Consider the following 20,282-nt stretch of genomic DNA (forward strand, 5'->3'; position numbering starts at 1 on the left):
TATGATGATTAGCTGGGTGATGAATATGGGAGCAGGTCCTCTCATGTCACATTACTCTCCCATTAAATCCAAGCCATTCAAATTTTTTTTTTTCAAACAATTCAATCATAACAAAAAATAATGAAGAGTTGAGATTGTCACTGAATACCCTCCAGTGAAATATGCACTGGAGACAATCCATTTCCGATGAATATGTAAATGTAACACATTTTCTTCACAAATTTATTACCTCAACCACCTTGGAAGTTGGAACTTTACCGATGAATATTATTATAATAAGGACAAAAGGAGTAGAGTAGGAACAAAAGTACAAGATAATGTTAAATTAAGAAAAAAATAAAATGTTTATTAATGATTTATTTTTTATTATAATCAATATTCTTTTCTTGCTCAGTATTATTATTTCATTTTTGTTTTTGTAATGTATTTTTTTAATAAATTGTTTTTTCAATTTTGAATATTGTAAACATTTTAACATGTGCTCTATAAGTACACATGACCCTTAAAAATAATAAAAAATTTAAATGATGAATATGACATTGAATTTGGACACGAAATTGTTATGTATTAAATAATTGTATAAATGTCTTGAATTAATTCAATTAATGAATATCGTTACACTAAACACGTTCACCCAAATTTGACGTCAAATTATGTAGTTTTATGTTGTAATTGATATTTTGTCTGGGAATTAAAAAAAAGTAATTTTCTTTTTTGACGAAAAAGTTAAAAAATGTTGTTGTCCCATTTTATAAGGTTTTAAGATTGTATTTCCTCTTGTTTCAAAAAAAGATTGTATTTCCTCTTGTTTCTTTGGGGCAAGTCCTATTCCCCTCGCAATTTTTTTTCTTCCTTTTTAATCTAACATGAGTTATAAGTAGACGATGAGAACGTCGTGAGGTGCCAACATAGTGAGAATGTGGGATGTTGTTTTCGACCTTGATATCTAGATGATTTTAATTTCTGATAAAAAAAAAAGAGAAATAAAAGATTTCTCTCTTAATAATTAAATTTATCAAATAAATTTTATATTTTGAGACTGAGGTAATAGTTTTTTTTTTTTTTTGAATAAATTTGTAGTTTTTAGGTTTTTTTTTTCTTGTGTAGTTTAGTGATTAAAAATTTTATATATGTGTGTGTGTGATGTCCCTATTAGTATAAGCTTAGTTTTTGTAACAAAAAAAAACTATAAGCTTAGTTTTTTAGGTATTTGAAGATACAAAATATCAATTATTTTGATTAAAAAAAAATCAATTATTTAATTTAATATGAGTCATGACATGGATGAAGAGAACATTTAAGAAAAATTATGATTCTGATTCTGATTTTTTGTTGTGATTAAAACAGTTTTTTTCCGTTACGTCAAAAAATAAAATTTACGCGTCATCATTAAATACGTATTAATTTTCAAACAACAAAGAAATTATGTCATGACTCATTTCCAAGTGATTTCCAAGTGATGATGATTATACTAATAATAATATAATTAAACTCCTATATATACTTAACACTGTAAGAATATTTTCAAATTAGCTGAGAAAACCAATACACGTAAAACATGGTACTAAATCAGTCCAGCTTCTGGACTCAAGCAAACGCGCTTTTCAGAAAGAGCTTAACCTTCCAGGTACGTACGTAATTAACACTACACAATTCAAACAATCGATTATTCATAATTCAATTATTCAATTTACGTACTGAATGTGTTTTTTTCATGCAATTTGCATGAAAACGCTTTTTACAGAAACGGAACGTGAAGACCAACGTTAGACTCATTCTACTCCCATTGATTCTTTGCGTTTTATTGGTTCTTCTTCAAAATTTGATCGATTATCTAAATGATAAAACTACTGTCTTCAAATGCGGTTGCGTATGTCCCAATCAGAGAGAAACCTGTGATGATTCAGAGAAGCTTTGTGGTGTTCAATATTCAGATCAAACTCAAGCTATTTTCTGTAAAATCCCTAATCCACCTGAATGGCCTCCTCTCTTGCAACTCCCTGCCGTGTACTGCAAGAAAAACCAGTCTTGTCCTTTTAGCATGCTTTTTACAGCGGAAAATCAGTCCTTTGCACAAAGTATAACTTTTCTTTTTGATTATTTTTATGTATTTCAATTGCAAGTAATTTTGATAACATGTGATTTTAAATTGTGGTTGCGGTTATATTGCAAAACTTATTTTTGCACGGTCAAAATTGTGGTTGCAATGCGGTCGCTAGACTTCAAGACCTTCAGAGTCGGTTTGATTTGCTAAAAAATAAGTGACCGTACGTGACAACTCGGAACTTCAGTGTTTAACTCTAAAACTGTTACAGGGATCGGACAAAAATTGAAATTCTTGTTCCTCGCTGAACCGAATGTCAATTTTTGTTTAATATCTTAAAGTTTGTCTTGTGCTGTTTTATTTTGTCTAGTATTTACCTTTTGCGAATCGAATGAAGCCTTTGTGTTTGCGGACCGCAATTTAAAACCATGCTTGAATGTATATGATCATTTTTTTGTACTTAGTCTTGTTTGTTTGCCTCATGTTTACTCGTCTTTTCTTTGCACAGTTGTGTCTGACAATATGTTCCCAAGTGCACCCACTGTGGATTTTTCTGATATCATGGCTAGTTTTTACACAAATGTGCTGGTGAGTTTCTTTCTTTTTTTTTTTTTGCAAATTTGAAGTGTTTATTTGTCTGTTTAGAATTTAAATATTATTTATTGGTCTATTTATTTTTGTGGATTTTGATGTTGTTGTTGCAACTGTGAAAATAATACAGGGGTCTGCATCACTGCCTGGGACCACCAATTTTCTTGAATCTGGTTTCACTCCGGATGTTCCAGTTTATTATCTACAAACTCAGTGTCCTCAGAACAACTCTGGAATCTCATTTCCCTACAAGATAAAAGGCAAAACTATCCAGCTAGGTATGTAATGTATTGTATGATAATAGACATCAAATCGAATAAAAAGATGTTGCTGTGCATGCACACTGTTATTTTATAATGGAAATTGACAATCCAATCAGCCATTCTTGATGTTTCCGCGAGTCATGTAGACACAGACAGGACTGGATGTGTTTATATGGAAATATGTCCTTATGGCTATGCAATTCTTGATTATTGCTGGTTCCAAATGATATATGTGTCTGTGTGTGGATTAATATTGGGATAGGTTGAATGCAATCAATCTCATTTGTTGCTTTTGTGTTTCAGAAAGCATTGAAATGCATGCTGACAGAAATTTAATTATTCAAATAGCTTGTTAGTGAGAATATGTAGCTGTAGACTCATCATGTCCTTATCAAAACCTTGTCTGCTGGTTGTTGACTTGAACTTAAAGGCTCCAACTGTAACAGATTGTTTCAATACATTAACGAATGAAGGGGAGCATAATGTTATATAAAATTTGGATTTTTGTAACTGTTAATGATTGAATTTATTTCCACTTGATTTAGACATCAGATGTGGTCAGGGTATAAACTTTTGGCGTAACAGTTCTGATGATATCAACAATGAGATATATCAAAGTTATAAAAGAAAGAAATCCGAAGGAAGGATCAATGCGATAATTACAGGTACTTTTATCATTATTTTTCGACATACATAACGTGCCAAAGATGATACTCATTTTTATACATTGTTTGACATTTGGCAGCTTTTGATTTTCTAAATTCAAATGACGATGCATTCGATGTCACTGTATGGTACAATGGAACCAAAAAAAAGGGTGACGTATTGTCGCGAGTTCCTCGTTCTATAAATCTGGTATATATCTAAAACCTGTTTTAATCAGTGCATCCTCCTTGCTGCTGTTATCCTAAATCCCTAATACTGGATATATATATATATATATATATATATATATATATATATATATATATATATATATATATATATATATATATATATATATATATATATATATATATATATATATATATATATATATATATACACACACACACACACACACACACGAACGCACTACTTCTAAACTCAATCTCAGCTGATAAAAAAGAATATGCAACTTGGTAGTCTGTGCTATGAATCTATCAACTTTTTAATTATATATAAATATTAAGTCAAAGCATGTAGTTTATTCATTGGCGTAGGAATATATTTGAGCTACCTAGAAAACATGCTTAATTATTACAATTTCCAAAATATATCATTTGAATGGAAAAATTTATTGAAACTATGATCATGATGTACTTCCAGAATTGACTTACTAGATTGCAAATCTTAACACTAACCGCATCAGTAAATTTTACTTAACATAATGGTCATAATTTCCCAATGTATGTATTTTCCCACTTTGCTAACAAGTGCCCTGGGGGCACTAGATAGCATTTGCCTATAAAAAAAATGAGTCTTTCTTTATCTGAATCTTGGAAAATAATAGTGACTGATATCTAGCATCACTATGTATGCAGATATCAAATGCGTACCTGCAGTTTCTGTGTGGACCTGGTACCAAAATGTTATTTGAGTTTGTAAAGGAAATGCCAAAATCTGAGACTTCATATAGGATCAATATAGCTGCTCTCCTGGGTGGTCTGTTCTTTACATGGGTCATCCTTCAACTTTTTCCGGTAAGTGCAGCGATATCTGAACATGTATATCAGCAAGAATAGGTAGCTATTGACCAATTTTAAGTTTTTAAATTGTTGTGGTAATATTCTTGCCTGTCCCTAAATCACCTTTATATGTCTGTAACCATGATGTAAGTTATTGAAAGGGAAAAAGTAAGAGAATACAAGAGGCATATGGCGAAAACCGTGTGTATCAAGAGTATCACGGATATTCTATTATATAGTCAATTCTACAATTAAGAGCATTAATTTAAAAAGGAATATGCACTATGGAATATGCTATGCTAAAACTTATCTAGTATACTCTAGAGTATATTTACAAATTTATGCCTATATCAAATAAATAATATTAAATACCAACATAAGTAAACTTTGTTTTTCGATTTTCTGCTCACGCAACAATACATGACTAGATGTTATAGTGTATTTATCAGTTCAACAAGTGTAAGCTCTATGTGCATTTTATGTAGGTTGTTCTGACATCACTGGTTTATGAGAAGGAACACAAATTAAGAATCATGATGAAAATGCATGGTCTTGGTGATGGGCCATATTGGATGATTACATATGGTTATTTTCTTGTATTATCAATGATCTACATGTTGTGCTTTGTGATATTCGGCTCAGTCTTAGGTAAGAATATTACCATTTAATTCTCAGTTCTTGGCATTTTCACATTCTGTCTTATGCTTTTGTCTTCATTTTCAGGATTAAAATTCTTTACCTTGAATGACTACAGCATCCAGTTCGTGTTCTATTTCATCTATATAAACTTACAAATTTCACTGGCATTTCTGTTGTCTTCTGTTTTTTCAAATGTTATGACTGCTACAGGTTTGTTGACAGACACTTCAAGTTGTTTACAATTAAGAGTGTATTTATATTGTTTCTTGCTACTTCAAGTTCTTAGATCTTATTATTGACTTGTATTTTTAATATTTGCAGTAACCGCATACATGGGTGTCTTTGGCACCGGGATATTATCCGGGGTTCTTTTCCAATCTTTTATTGAAGATTCTTCATTTCCAAGTAAGTTATATGGTTTCATTAATGATTAGAAGTTTTATCTATATAAATTTCCATCAGCTTCTTTATATGGACCCATGCCTTTGGAACTGGGCTATTAGGCGGATTTCTTTTCGACTATTTTCTTCAAGATTCATCATTTCCAAGTAAGTTATATGACCAAATGCACCCACATTTACTATTAATTAAGCCAAACACTAGCATTTTTTAGTTCAAATCCAAATCCCATTGAGCTTAATCTTGTTAAAGATGTCTTCAACGTCCTGGGTTTGTAGGTCCTTCACGGTGGGATAAATTTATGGAATCCTCAAAAAATTAAATGGGATTGCTTTCCTTTAATGGAAAGAAGTAAATCTAGATAGAACAATAATCTTCACATAAACCACAAAAACAAAATTACTTTCCAAATTTCCAACACAGTAGAGATAGAACAGCTACTAGCACATTATTGCCAAATTGCCAGTGTCAAATGCTTCCAAACACGACTGACAGGAACTCTCAAGTCTCGCTCCAGACATTACTGTTTGAGATCCATGTTTTTCCACCGCATTCATCCAGGTTCTAGTTGTCTAGTTCTGAGCTTGAAAGGTGTCTTGAGAGTCACATCAACTACAGATGTGGCACAGGCAGTGCTTATAAGGTTTAAGTAGTCCTTACTCCTTATATGGACCAGGAAATCGAAAAAAGTGGATGAGAAGCACCGCATATGGATATCGGCAAGGAAATAGAAAAAGAGGATGAGTATCACCCTGAAGATTCAGAAACACCAAAAGATCTTGAATCTTCTGTGCTTATGATACAAAGTTGCCATTTATGCTTTTATAGCTTATCAATTGTCATTTACAAATTCAGAAATTATTTGAGTCTCTTATATGGATCACAGGCCTCTTCTGTCAGCTTTTAACCTTATAGCGTGGTGATTTCCTATGCTATTTCTGCAGGAAAATGGCTCATTTGTATGGAGTTGTATCCCGGGTTTGCTTTATATCGTGGATTATGGGAGTTTTCACAGTCTGCCTCCATGGGGACTGATGGTATGCGGTGGCGGGATCTGAGTAATAGTACAAATGGAATGAAAGAGGTCTTAATTATCATGTTTGTTGAGTGGACAGTATTTCTTTTTGTTGCTTATTACATCGACCAAGTATTATCGACAGGAAGTAGAAAAAGTCCTCTTTTCTTCTTAAAAGGATTTCAGAAAAAACATCTTTCATCATTCAAGACGAAGCTAAGTATTCAAAGGCAGGGGTCAAACGTTTTGGCGCACACATGGAAACCTGATGTCATCCAAGAGGTTAGCATTATGTGTATTGAATAAATGTACTCTTACTATATATATATATGTTAACCTAATGGATTCAAAATTTAAGATAGCTAATATCTATCGAGGGGATCATTTCACGAACTGGTTTTATAAATTAATGTCATGAATCATGATGCTACTTCAGCGTGGAGTATTAGCATGGTTTACAAAACATCAATGACTTAGGACAGCTAGGGCCGTGAACTTTAATTAGGTATGGATTATACTAGAGAACCAAATAACTTTTCTTCCGGCCACAATTTTCCTTTTTTCGAACATCAGTTTTTTATAATAAAACAATTAACACCAAGTTAAGTCTTTTACTTCAATAGAGAAATCCAAGTGGGGTTTTCTTAAGGTGGATTTTTAACTTGGTTCCTAACATATTCAGAATTGGAGATGAATGAATTGGTTTGCCACATGTGGCTTACTTACATGCAAAATTTATTAAATGCTTTCTTCTTTTTGTCTTAAGAGGGAGAAGGTGGAGCAGCTTCTACTTCAGCCAACCATTAACCATGCAATTGTTTGTGATGACCTAAAAAAATTCTATCCAGGAAGAGATGGTAATCCAGGGAAATTTGCAGTAAAGGAATTGTTTCTTGCTGTGCCTCGAGGGGTATGCTTCGGTATGCTTGGTCCTAATGGGGCTGGGAAGACTTCTTTTATCAGTATGGTGAGTTAAAAGATGATTTTACTCAATATATTTAAACGCTTGGTAAATCTAATCAGCATGTACATGTGTCATCCTTTGAATGATTTTCTCCTTAATTGATAAATCTAATCAGCATATACATGTATTTATAGATGATTGGTCTCACAAAGCCATCATCGGGTGTGGCATATGTTGAGGGCCTTGACATAAGAACTCATATGGATGCAATATATACTAGCATGGGTGTATGCCCACAGCATGAGTAAGCTGAAATTTCCTCCAATGTTTATGTTTTTCCTGAAATCAAATTTGTAATAATCGAAAGAAGTTTCTAATATTTTTCCTCATGATACTATAGCTTGCTGTGGGAAAGCTTGACAGGTAGAGAGCACCTACTTTTTTATGGCAGACTAAAAAATCTTAAAGGTTCAGCCTTGACTCAAGTAAGTTCATTCCACAGGAATTCTTACTGTTTTAAATATTAAGATTATTATCATTGTGTTAAGAGTCTGATTATGTTAGGAGTGTTAAGTATAGATAGGTGTTTTCGGTTACTTAGAGCAATGAAATTAGAACATTGGTATTTCATATTTCTTGTGTGATATTTTAATGCAACAGTATGTGTTACTTTTGTCTACTAACTATTACATTGTTCATCTTTGTTTTTTATGATTACCAATGAAACATCTCAGTTTTATTCAGAAAAAAGTGGAAATGACAAACACATTTTAGGTGCTTATGTTTCTCAACCAATTTTTATCGCGTATTTTTCTGTGAATAGTATGGATCTATAAAAGATAATTGCGGATAAGATGCAATTTGAACAACTTTCTCTTTAGTTGGCATTTGTTTGGAAGGGAAAATTGTACTGTAACTATTTATCTTACATTCTATTGTTACAGGCAGTAGAAGAATCTTTGAAGAGTTTAAACCTTTTCCATGGAGGGGTTGCTGATAAAAAAGCTGGAAAATACAGTGGAGGGATGAAGAGGAGGCTTAGTGTTGCAATTTCATTGATTGGAGACCCCAAAGTTTGTTTTTGTTTCAACCCAATTTGATCATTTTTTTCTTTTTCATTTTTTAATAAAAAGGAAGATTGAAGTTTTGATATTTTAAAAAATGCCGATTCAAATTTAGGTTGTTTATATGGATGAGCCAAGTTCTGGATTAGACCCTGCTTCAAGGAAATGCCTATGGAATGCTATCAGGCTTGCAAAACGGGATCGTGCAATCATTCTTACCAGTAATGTCACACACTCTTTCATGGATTTTGTAGCTCTCTCTCTCTGTATAGATTGATAAATCTGTGTTTTATGCTTTCAGCACATTCTATGGAAGAGGCAGAGGCGCTATGTGATCGATTAGGAATTTTTGTAGATGGTAGTTTGCAATGCATAGGAAATCCAAAGGAGGTACGTTGCTCACCTGATATGCTTTATCAAAATGTATTTCAAAATGAAAATGTTAAATGGATTTGTGTATAAACAGTTAATTTACATAACCAAATTATAAATTTATTGATTTGGATTCCCCGCTGTCAAGTATAACATACATTCATCAGCTCAGCACCGTCAGATCTTGATTGGATTGTTCAAATTTTGAACTTAAAAATGTTCAAAAATAATTGAAATGCTCACTCAAATTTTGAGCCAATCGATCCAGATCTAACTGAATCGTGCTGACTGCGCGAGTGTAGGAATCCTTAACTGAAAATATAGATTGCAATTGACAATCTTTTCATCATTATATGTTTAATGTATGCAAGTTTGAATGTAACTTAAAAAATCCAAGCTAATCACATACACTTCCATTGTTTTTTCAATTTACAACCAAACAGAAATTGCAAATTTAAACCATATGTATTTTTATGAACACAAATTTCAACAATGTATTGTTTGACATTTTTTTCTACTTCTGTTGTTTTGTCATAGCTGAAAGCCAGATATGGAGGAACCTATGTGTTCACAATGACAACATCTTCGGATCACGAGAAGGGTGTGGAGAACATGGTACGAAAGCTCACCCCAAATGCCAACAAGATATACCATCTCTCGGGCACCCAGAAATTTGAGCTGCCAAAAGAGGAAGTTAAAATAGCGAATGTATTCCAAGCTGTTGAAGTTGCAAAAAGAAACTTCACTGTTTTTGCATGGGGTTTAGCCGATACCACATTAGAAGATGTCTTCATTAAGGTAGCACGCAATGCTCAGGCATTTGATACCTGGTCATAGTTTTTATTCATAAGGTTAAGTATTATGTGTACTGTACAACAAGCTGGAGTGATTTGTGCAAGATTCTTTCTCAGTATTTTAGTGATTTCTAAAGGTAGAAGCATTGTGTATTTGTGCAATGCTATAAATTACTAAAGAGTCTTTTTTTCTTACTACTACTTTAGTGATTTCTTAATGCAGAAGCATTGTGTATTTTGTGATGTATTACTATTGTAATATTATTATTTTTTTGACAAAAGCTTTTATAGTAGTGTTATTATTATCAGTGGAATTGTGACAATTAATAATCATGCTTTACATGCCTAGGAAAAATTCAAATATCTCCACTTAGATAATTGATAAAAATTGCTTTTCTTAGCAACAGATAAGATACAAAAACTATCTAATCAAACAATCCATCAGGTTGATTAACCACTCATAAGACAAAGATTGAAATTGCCAACTCTAAAGGTTGGAACTTGGAAGAATATTTGGATTGAAACTAACTCCAAATTGCTTACGATGGATTTCCAGTTTAGCATTAAAATAGGTTAGGAATACCTGATTATAAATTTCTTTTTAAAAAGATTTTAACCTAATTTCTCTTTTCTTTCGTTGTGTGTTCTTCCTTTTTCTTTTAGTGAATTTGGTAAAGCCCTATGCATTACTTTTGTCTAAAATAAAGCTATAAAGAGTTTTCAACCTTCAAACTACTATTGAAAAAACTTCTCTTTAAGCCTCAACTTTGTTATGTTATTATTTTTGTGGACCAAATTATTTTGAAAAAGAAAAAGAATCTATTTTTAGAAATAAAAAAATCAAAAGTTTTTTTCCCAATTTTTTTTGAAAAATATTTTGTAATGGCAAAAATTAATTTTAAAAATGGAATTTTTTTTATTGGTTTTACCTCGAACAAGATGCCAAGAAGCCACCAACAAAGAGATAAATGAAAAGAATGAAGTGAAAAGTTAAAAAAAGTAGAAAGGTAAAGAAGGAAAGGTAAAACATGTGCAAAAAATAAATACTCTCTTCGTCTCATTTTATAAGAGCTAATTTGATTAAATGACACTATTCATTTATCTTGCTTTGACCATAATTTTTTAATAATATATAGATATAAATATTAGCATATAATATCTTGTTTGATTCGTTTTGATGAGTATTTTTAAAATATCAAATTTTTATAATTTTTACTAACAAAGAATTAAAGATATTAGCGATCAAAATTGTGCATTGACATACGTGCATCAGTCAAACTAGCTCTTATATTTTGGGACAGAGGGAGTAAAACCTTAGGTGGATGTGTATGTATCATGTGTGCAATTTCAAGTCAAGATTTGACCTAAAATCACCCTTCTTTGATAAAGTTTTATTAAATAAGTGTGATTTTCACGTTTTTTTTTGTTGTGTATTTTGTTGTTCCGTCTCTGTGCGGTTTATTTTGTTTTATCGTCTTTGTGCGGTGTTCAGTTATTTCATGTTGAAGGATTATTTTCGATCAAGTGCAAATCCATTCAATGTCGACTTTTGTGTATCAACGCTACAGATTTGGAGGCACGGACATTCCAGACACTTCAATACAGTCATATTTGTAGGCTTATGTAATTTTCCGTTTTATATCATTAACATTGGATGCTGTGAGTTTTTTCTCGCAGATTCATCTTTTTTATTTTTAGCAATTTAAATTTGTATTACATCGATATATTCTATTAATTTAAATGAATGAATATTGTTTATTTTTAGTTAAAAAAAGAAAGAAGAAAAAGGCAGTGCAATAAACAGCAGCAAATAATGGTTAATTAATTTGCTTATTTACTCAATATTTTTTAATGTTGACAGAGACAGAGTATAATTGATGATTAATAAGACACCACGACAAGCACTTGTTTATTTACATAGCACTGTACTTCATAACTGTTATTGGTAAGATACTTCCATTCCATCTTGGATGGCTGAAAAAAGCAACATACCAAGAAAAGCAAAGTTGCAGTGACTGACACAGACATAACAACATTACATGATGCTAAATTCTGCCCCTGCTAGCTTCTGTACTCGAGCAAACGCTCTTCTCAGGAAGAATTTAACCTTCCAGGTAACTCTCAGCTTTACCTTTCAAGTTTCAACCATTCTTGCCACAATTTATGCTTTGTATAGTTTTTTTTTCTTTCTTTTTTTGGCTTAATTGCAGTTTGATCCTCTATTTTTAAAATTTGATAGTTTTGATCTTCCCTCAAATATTTGGTCTAAAATATAGGGAAGATGATTTCTAGGTAAAACAAAACTCATTAAAGGTATAAATGGAAGATAAATTTGAAAAGTGGATGGTTGAAACACGAACACTCCTCAAATTAAGTTTGTCCGTTGTCGGACACGACACCGACACTTATGATTATATTGAATTATGTCATTTTCTTAAATTATTATCGGTGTCGACGTGTCAATGTTCGTGTCGTGTCTGGTGTCCATGCCTGTGTCCGTACTTCATTATTGGAAGTTAAATTTGAAAAGTGTACTACTCCCTCCGTACCACAATATATGTCACTTTGGGGAAAAAATTTGTACACAATATATGTGGCTTTATATTACCGGTGAAATTACCGGTGAAGCATTTAATGTTATTTTTTCTATTATCCCCTTAACTATTTATTACTCTCTCTTCTTTCAATTTTTTAATTTATTTTTTCCATACCATAAATGAATGACAATTTTGTAAATCAACTCATAATCCCTCTTTTCCATACAACATTAATTACCTTTCTTAATATGTTTAAAAGTGTCAAAACGACATATATTGTGGTACGGAGGGAGTATGTTTCTTATATTTAGGTAATAAAAAAAATTGTCGCGTACTTAGTTGATAGCTATGAGGGACCTTATTGGAGGAGCTGGGGTTCAGTTCCACTTCGCCACACTTAAAGTGTGTGAGTCTAGCTATTGGTTTACTAGATATAAAAAAACAACTAAAATGTCTATGGTTTCTTCCATGCTATATTTATCATGCCATGACACATTTTTTGGTTTATAGAAACGGAACAAGAAGACCAACATTAGGCTGATTCTATTCCCATTGTTCCTGTGCATATTGCTGGTTGTCCTCCAACATTTAGTCGACAATCAATTGGATAAACCTGAATTCAAATGCGGCTGCATCTGTACCAACGACAGTGAAACATGTGGTGACTCAGAGAAGGTTTGTGGAGTCCAGTATTCCGATCAGAATCAAGTTTTAGCCTGTGCAGTTCCTAACCCACCTGAATGGCCTCCTCTCTTGCAACTTCCGACCGGCGAGTTTTGGTATTATACCATGCTCTTCACAGCCGACAATGTCTCCTTTGGACAGAGTATAACTTGTTTTTAATTACAACGTTTCTATTTTAAATTGCTTACTGTCTGTTTAGTTTCAAATTGCTTACTGAATGTAAAAATGATTTATGTTTTGATACATTCATGTCAAATTAAGTTAAATAATAAATTTCAGGTTAAATGTCAAGTTTAAAGGCTATAACTCTAAAATTGAACTTCAAGTTAGAATCTAGTATGGAGGAAAAATTAATTTCATTTGATAACGGCTAAATATATAAAAAACAATTTTATGCGCATAGAATTGCTTTTGCCTCTTGTATAAGTGAAACCAAACATGCACTCCGCCTTGTTTGTTTGCCTCGTGTTAACTTGTCATTTCATTGCACAGTGGTGACTGACAATATGTTTCCAAGTGAATTGACTATGAATTACACCGATATCATGGCTAGTTTGGCAACAAACGTGCTGGTGAGTTTTTTTTGGGGTTACCTCCGAAGTATTTTTTCGTTGGTCTAGGTTGTGAATGTTATCTTTTAGTTTATTTATTTATGTGGATTCTGTTATTAGTGATGAAGCTTTTAAAATAATATAGGGATCTGGAGTAACGCCCGACAGCAACAATTTTATTGAACCTGCTTTCACTTCGGATCGTCCCATTTTTTATCTACAAACCCACTGCCCTCAGGACAACTTTTCATTCCCAGACATCTACCAGATAGGAGGCATGCAGCAGTATGCGAACTCATTTTCATACAAGATAGCAGGCTTTACTGTGGAGAAAGGTATGGAATTACCTGATAACCGAGTCAACATGTGTTGCTTTGCATGCATACTGCTGTTTTATAATGGAAATTGGCAATCCAATGTGCCATTCTTTATGTTCCCACAAGCTGTGTAGAGTGTAGACATAGGATATCCTGGACGTGTTTATATGGCAATATGTCTTTATGTCTGTGGAATGCTCGACAATGACTGGTTGGAAATGATATATGCATTTGGATTATCATTGGAATGCAGCATGACACAACTAAATATGCAACTAGTTTGTTAGTGATAATATATTTAGCTTATAGATCATGCCCTTTTCCAAACCTTGCGCAAAAAAATTAGTCATAAATTTGTTGTGCACAAACTTGCGCAATATTAATAATGTTACGGTCAGTTGTTGCTAAGTACTCATACTGTAACAGATTGTTTCATTACATTTACAAATTGGGGTGCATGTTGTAGATATCATATGTGCCCGCGGTGTAAATTTATGGTGGTTCAGTGCTTCTGAGATCAACCATCAGTTATATCTTCAAGAGATCAATACAATAGTTTCAGGTACTTATATCATTATGTTTCAACATACATAATGTGTAGAAGATAATACTCATGCTTATATATTGTTTTGACATTTGACAGCTTTTGATTTTCTAAATTCAAATGAGAATGGATTCAATGTCACTGTATGGTACAAGTCAAACTACAAGGGTGTCAATGATTTTGGTCCTACTGAATTGTTGCGATTTCCTCGTTCTGTAAATTTGGTATATATCTAAAACTTGTTTTAATGGTTGCATCCTCCTTGCTGCTGCTATCCTAAATCCCTAATAATGGATATATATACTACTACGAAACAGAAAACGCAATCTCAGCTTAAAAAGAACGTGCAACTTGGTAGCTTGTGCAATGAATCTATCAGTTTTTCTATTTGATACTATTAAATTTAACTCAATAAACGTACTTGATTCATTAGCAACAGGAATTGATTTGGAAAAGCAAAAAAACTTGCTCAGTGATTTCAACGTCCAAAATGTATAATTTCAATGGAAATTTTTTAGTGAAACTATGATCATGATGTACATACAGCATCGAGTTAATATATTGCAAATTTCAAGACTAATTGCATCAGTAAATTTTACTTACATAACAATAATAGTTCCCCTTTGCATACATATTTCAACTTTTTATTTGAAAAACATACAGGTCTTTCTATATCTGAATCTTGGAAGAAAATAGTGACTGATACCTAGCATCATTATGCATGCAGATATCCAATGCATACCTGCAGTTTCTGCTGGGACCTGGTACCAAAATGTTATTTGAGTTTGTAAAGGAAATGCCAAAATCTGAGACGCCAATTAGGATTGAGATAGCTTCTCTCCTGGGCGGTCTGTTCTATACATGGGTCATCCTGCAACTTTTTCCAGTAAGTGTAGAAATATCTGAACAAATATATCAGCACGAAATCAGCCCATGTGAAATAAGAGAAGTTGACAGAACTGAGAGGACAGTACTGACATTGTATTGCAGAATTGGTAGCTATTGGCCTATTTTGATTTTTGAAATATCTGTAATATTCTTACCTAAATCAGCTTTATACGTCTGTAAACATGATGCAAGTAAACATTCTTTTTGGATTTTCTGCTCACAGAACAATACATAACTCAGATTCAAAGTCAACAACTGTATCTAACATCGAATAATGCAAACACAACAGAGTAGATGTTATAGTGTATTTATCGGTTCAACAAGAGTAAGCTCTATGTGCATTTTATGTAGGTTGTTCTGACATCACTGGTTTATGAGAAGCAACACAAATTAAGAATCATGATGAAAATGCACGGTCTTGGTGACGGGCCATATTGGACGATTACATATGGTTATTTTCTTGTATTATCAGTGATCTACATGTTGTGCTTTGTGATATTCGGCTCTGTCTTAGGTAAGAATATTTACCATTTAACTCTCGGTTCTTGGCATTTTCACATTCTGTCTTAAGCTTTTGACTTCATTTTCAGGATTAAAATTTTTCACCTTGAATGACTACAGCATCCAGTTCGTGTTCTATTTCATCTATATAAACTTACAAGTTTCGCTGGCATTTCTGTTGGCTTCCTTTTTCTCAAATGTTAAGACTGCTACAGGTTTGTTGACAGACACTTCAAGTTGTTTACCATAAAGAGCGTATTTATATTGTTTATAGCTACTTCAAGTTCTCAGATCTTATTATTGATTTGTATTTTTATTATTTGCAGTAACCGCATACATAGGTGTCTTTGGCACTGGGCTATTATCCGGGTTTCTTTTCCAATTTTTTATTGAAGATTCTTCATTTCCGAGTAAGTTATATGGTTTCATTAATGATTAGAAGTTTTATCTATATAAATTTCCATCAGTCTTCTTTATATGTACCCATATTGTTAGCAGCTTCAAACCTATTGAATTTATGCAGGAGGATGGATCATTTTTATGGAGTTGTATCCTGGGTTTGCTTTATATCGTGTGTTGTATGAGTTTGCACAGTCTGCCACCAGTGGCAGTAATTCTGGGACTAATGGTATGCGGTGGCAGGATCTGAGTGATAACACCAATGGCATGAAAGAGGTCTTAATTATCATGTTTGCTGAGTGGATAGTAGTGCTTTTTTTTGCTTATTACATCGATCAAGTATTTTCAACAGGAAGTGGAAAAAGTCCACTTTTCTTCTTGAAAGGATTTCAGAAAAAGCCTCTTTCATCATTCAAGAAGCTCAGTATTCAAAGGCAAGGGTCAAATGTTTTGGCTCAGATGGAGAAACCAGATGTCATCCAAGAGGTTAGATTTTTATTTATTGAATAAATGTACTCTTATATGTATATGTTCACCTTATTATGGATTAAGAAATTAAGATAGCTAATGCCTATCAAGGGGGTGTGTTTCAACTACTGATTTTAGAAAGTAATACCATGATGCCACTTCAGTGACAAGTATAATGTGGTTTATAGCTAAGTGGGACTTTAATTATGTATGGATTCTACTAGAGAATCAAATAACTTTCCTTCAGTTACAATCTCTTAGAACTTCCTAAGTCACCCTACAAAACTAGCTTATAAGGTGAGGAATGTCTAAGCATTATAAGCACTACTTAGGTCATATCTCTAGGAAATATGGGACTAAATCCACCCCTCCACACCCAACACGTTAAAGATGTTGGAGACTGCAATGAAGGCAGACCAAATGCAGCAATCAAGCTGCTAGCAGCGGACGGTAATAGTGGTGGAATTCTCAACACAATCCTTTCCGTTTTTGAACATCGATTTTTTATTGTAAGAAAGGTTAACACCAACATGCGAGTTTTACTTCAATAAAGCAACTCTGGTGTGGTTCTTTTTTGAACTAGTTCTTAACATATTCAGCATTGGAGATGAATGAATTAGTTTGCCAGCATAATGTATAATGTATTAAATGCTTTCTTCTTTTTTCTTTAGAAGGAGAAGGTGGAGCAGCTGCTACTTGAACCAACCATTGATCATGCAATTGTTTGCGATGACCTAAAAAAATTCTATCCAGGAAGAGATGGAAACCCGGGGAAATTTGCAGTGAAAGAATTGTTCCTTGCTGTGCCTCGAGGGGAATGCTTCGGTATGCTCGGTCCTAATGGGGCTGGGAAGACTTCTTTTATCAGTATGGTCAGTTAAAAGTTGATTTTGTTTACTATATTCATATTTTTGGAAAATTACATGTACCCTACCACCCACAAAAAAAATTATAAAATAAAGAAATAAGATTTAAAGACGAATCCATCGAGCCTTTTCTACTCACACGAGAAAGGAATAAGTTTTGAAACACATCTTCCTCTGAATGAACACAAAAAAAGATTCTTGGTCCATGCATATATATAAGGATCTATGGACCTTTGATTCAATGAATGATGTTTCATCCTCTGAATGGTTCTCCTTAAATTATAAATCTAATCAGTTTATGTGTGCTTATAGATGATTGGTCTCACAAAGCCAACATCTGGTGCGGCATATGTTCAAGGTCTGGACATAAGAACTCATATGGATGGAATATATAGTAACATGGGAGTATGCCCACAGCATAAGTAAGCTGTAATCAAATTTCCTCCAATTTTTTATGTTTTTCCTGAAATCAAATTTGTATCAATTTAAAGTTTTTTTTCCTCGTGATTCTATAGCTTGCTGTGGGAAAACTTGACAGGTAGAGAGCACCTACTTTTTTATGGTAGACTTAAAAATCTTAAAGGTTCGGTCTTGACTCAAGTAAGTTCATTTCACACGAATTCTTGTGCGATAATTAGGTGTTTAAGGTTTGTTAGAGAAATGAAATTAGATAATTTAGTATTTCATAATTCTTGTGCGATATTTTAAGACAACGGTATGTAGAACAACATCATTCCACATCATCATGTTAGTTTTGTCGACAAACTATTCCATTGTTAAGTTTTGTACAACGACTCAAACTTTTTACGATTACCAATGAAATATCTCAGTTCAGAGAAAAGTATTTAGAAAAAGTGGAGAAGATAAAAAACATTTTAGGTGCTTGAAAACCATGATTCTCAACCAAATTTTATTGCTAATTTTTCTGTTAGTATGGATCTATAAAAGATAATTGCAGTTAAATGCAATTTGAACAACATTTTCTTTTGCTAGCATTTGTTTGGCAGGGAAAGTTTTAACTATTTATCTTCCATTCTATTGTTACAGGCAATAGAAAAATCTTTGAAGAGTTTAAACCTTTTCCATGGAGGCATTGCTGATAAACAAGCTGGAAAATACAGTGGAGGGATGAAGAGGAGGCTTAGTGTTGCAATTTCATTGATTGGGGACCCCAAAGTTTGTTTTTCTTTTCGACCCAATTTGATCATTTTTTTGTTTTTCATTTTTCTTAATAAAAAAGAAAATTCAAGTTTTCGTATGTTGTCAATGTCAATTCAAATTTAGGTTGTTTATATGGATGAGCCAAGTACTGGATTAGACCCTGCTTCAAGGAAATGCCTATGGAATGTTATCAAGCTTGCAAAACAGGACCGTGCAATCATTTTGACTAGTATTCTCTCACTCCTTCATGGATTTTGTAGCACTATATTCTGCTTCTACATATATAGATTGATAAGTCTTGGTTTTATGCTTTCAGCACATTCTATGGAAGAGGCAGAGGCCTTATGTGATCGATTAGGAATATTTGTAAATGGTAGCTTGCAGTGCATTGGAAATCCAAAGGAGGTGATATTCTTTATCAAAATGTATTTCTAAATGAAACTGTTAAATGGGTTTACTTTGTTAATTTACAGATCCAAACTATTAATTTAATCTTCAGATGCCCCGTACTTTTGGATTACATGCATTTATGCAGTCAGCAGCTCAGTGCCGTTAGATCTTTGATTGGATGACTCAGATTTTGAGTTTTGTAAATCAGGTTTAAAATATTTGCAATACTCATGCAAAATTTGAGCCAATTGGTCAAGATTGAACTGTGCTGTGTTGACTGCGTGAATAGAGTAATCCTTAACCGCTGAGACATTTTTCGTCATTATATAGCTAAGGCATGCAAGTTTGAATGCAACTTAAAATCCAAGCTGATACTTCCACTATTTTTCCAATGTACCGCCAAATATGTATAGTTTGATTTATTTATTTTTTTTTATAGCTACTGCTGTTGTTTTGTTATAGCTGAAAGGCAGATATGGAGGAACTTATGTGTTCACAATGACAACATCTTTGGATCACGAGAAGGATGTGGAGGAAATGGTAGAACAGCTCACTCCAAATGCCAACAAGATATACCAACTCTCTGGCACCCAAAAATTTGAGTTGCCAAAAGAGGAAGTTAAAATAGCGAATGTATTCCAAGCTGTTGAAGTTGCAAAAAGAAACTTCACTGTTTTTGCATGGGGTTTAGCCGACACCAGATTAGAAGATGTCTTCATTAAGGTGGCACGTGAGGCTCAAGCATTTGATACGTTGTCATAATTTTTACTCACTATGCAAGGTTAAGTGTGTGTATTGTACAAATCCAAGCGTTGAAGTGATTTGCCTCCAGAGGATTTATTTTGATGATAACATCAAACCTTTACATGTCATATCACTGCAGATGTTATCAGCTAATATGTAGAAATATGTGGTTAGATGGTTCTAACTATTTTATTTGATATATACAGTAAACATAAGTTAATCGATATTCCATAACGTATTCATGCAGTTACTAAGTAGCTTGATTAATCACTACATAATTTTAAAAGATAAAAAAGAAGAGTGGTCACATTAGTGTAGAGGCTTTTGTAGGGGCAAATAATAAAGTTTTGAGAGTAGTTGTGTAGTTAATCTGTGGAGAGTGGAGAGAGATTTGTAGGGGACTTTATTTTTTAATTGTTTCTTAGTGATTGAAAAACAACCTATCTCACCCACAGAAACATAAACTACCCTTGGTTAAAT

The 20,282-nt window shown here is 33.0% G+C and overlaps 1 protein-coding gene across 5 annotated transcripts; it reads left to right on the forward strand.

Annotated features, from left to right (window-relative positions):
* The first annotated feature begins 1,535 nt into the window (after positions 1 to 1,535).
* LOC123887097 (ABC transporter A family member 7-like) lies at positions 1,536 to 20,028 on the forward strand. Of its 5 annotated transcripts, none has more exons than XM_045936383.1 (18): positions 1,536 to 1,627; positions 1,745 to 2,078; positions 2,553 to 2,632; positions 2,766 to 2,913; positions 3,444 to 3,563; positions 3,644 to 3,753; positions 4,422 to 4,580; positions 5,051 to 5,213; positions 5,289 to 5,414; positions 5,526 to 5,609; positions 6,548 to 6,900; positions 7,385 to 7,585; positions 7,717 to 7,826; positions 7,923 to 8,007; positions 8,467 to 8,595; positions 8,702 to 8,807; positions 8,888 to 8,976; positions 19,521 to 20,028. In XM_045936383.1, exons 1-18 carry the CDS (start codon positions 1,559 to 1,561, stop codon positions 19,818 to 19,820), a joined length of 2,766 nt encoding a protein of 921 aa, XP_045792339.1. In that variant the 5' UTR covers positions 1,536 to 1,558; the 3' UTR covers positions 19,821 to 20,028. The 5 variants fall into 5 exon arrangements, with proteins under 5 accessions (XP_045792339.1, XP_045792338.1, XP_045792337.1 ...); XM_045936382.1 differs by lacking the exon at positions 19,521 to 20,028 and adding an exon at positions 9,496 to 9,925; XM_045936381.1 differs by lacking the exons at positions 1,536 to 1,627; positions 1,745 to 2,078; positions 2,553 to 2,632; ... (12 more) ...; positions 8,702 to 8,807; positions 8,888 to 8,976 and adding exons at positions 11,558 to 11,866; positions 12,800 to 13,115; positions 13,466 to 13,545; ... (12 more) ...; positions 18,792 to 18,897; positions 18,985 to 19,073.
* The last annotated feature ends 254 nt before the right edge of the window (positions 20,029 to 20,282 follow it).

Source organism: Trifolium pratense, linkage group LG5, assembly GCF_020283565.1.
Source record: "Trifolium pratense cultivar HEN17-A07 linkage group LG5, ARS_RC_1.1, whole genome shotgun sequence".
In the NCBI taxonomy this organism is placed as follows: domain Eukaryota; kingdom Viridiplantae; phylum Streptophyta; class Magnoliopsida; order Fabales; family Fabaceae; genus Trifolium; species Trifolium pratense.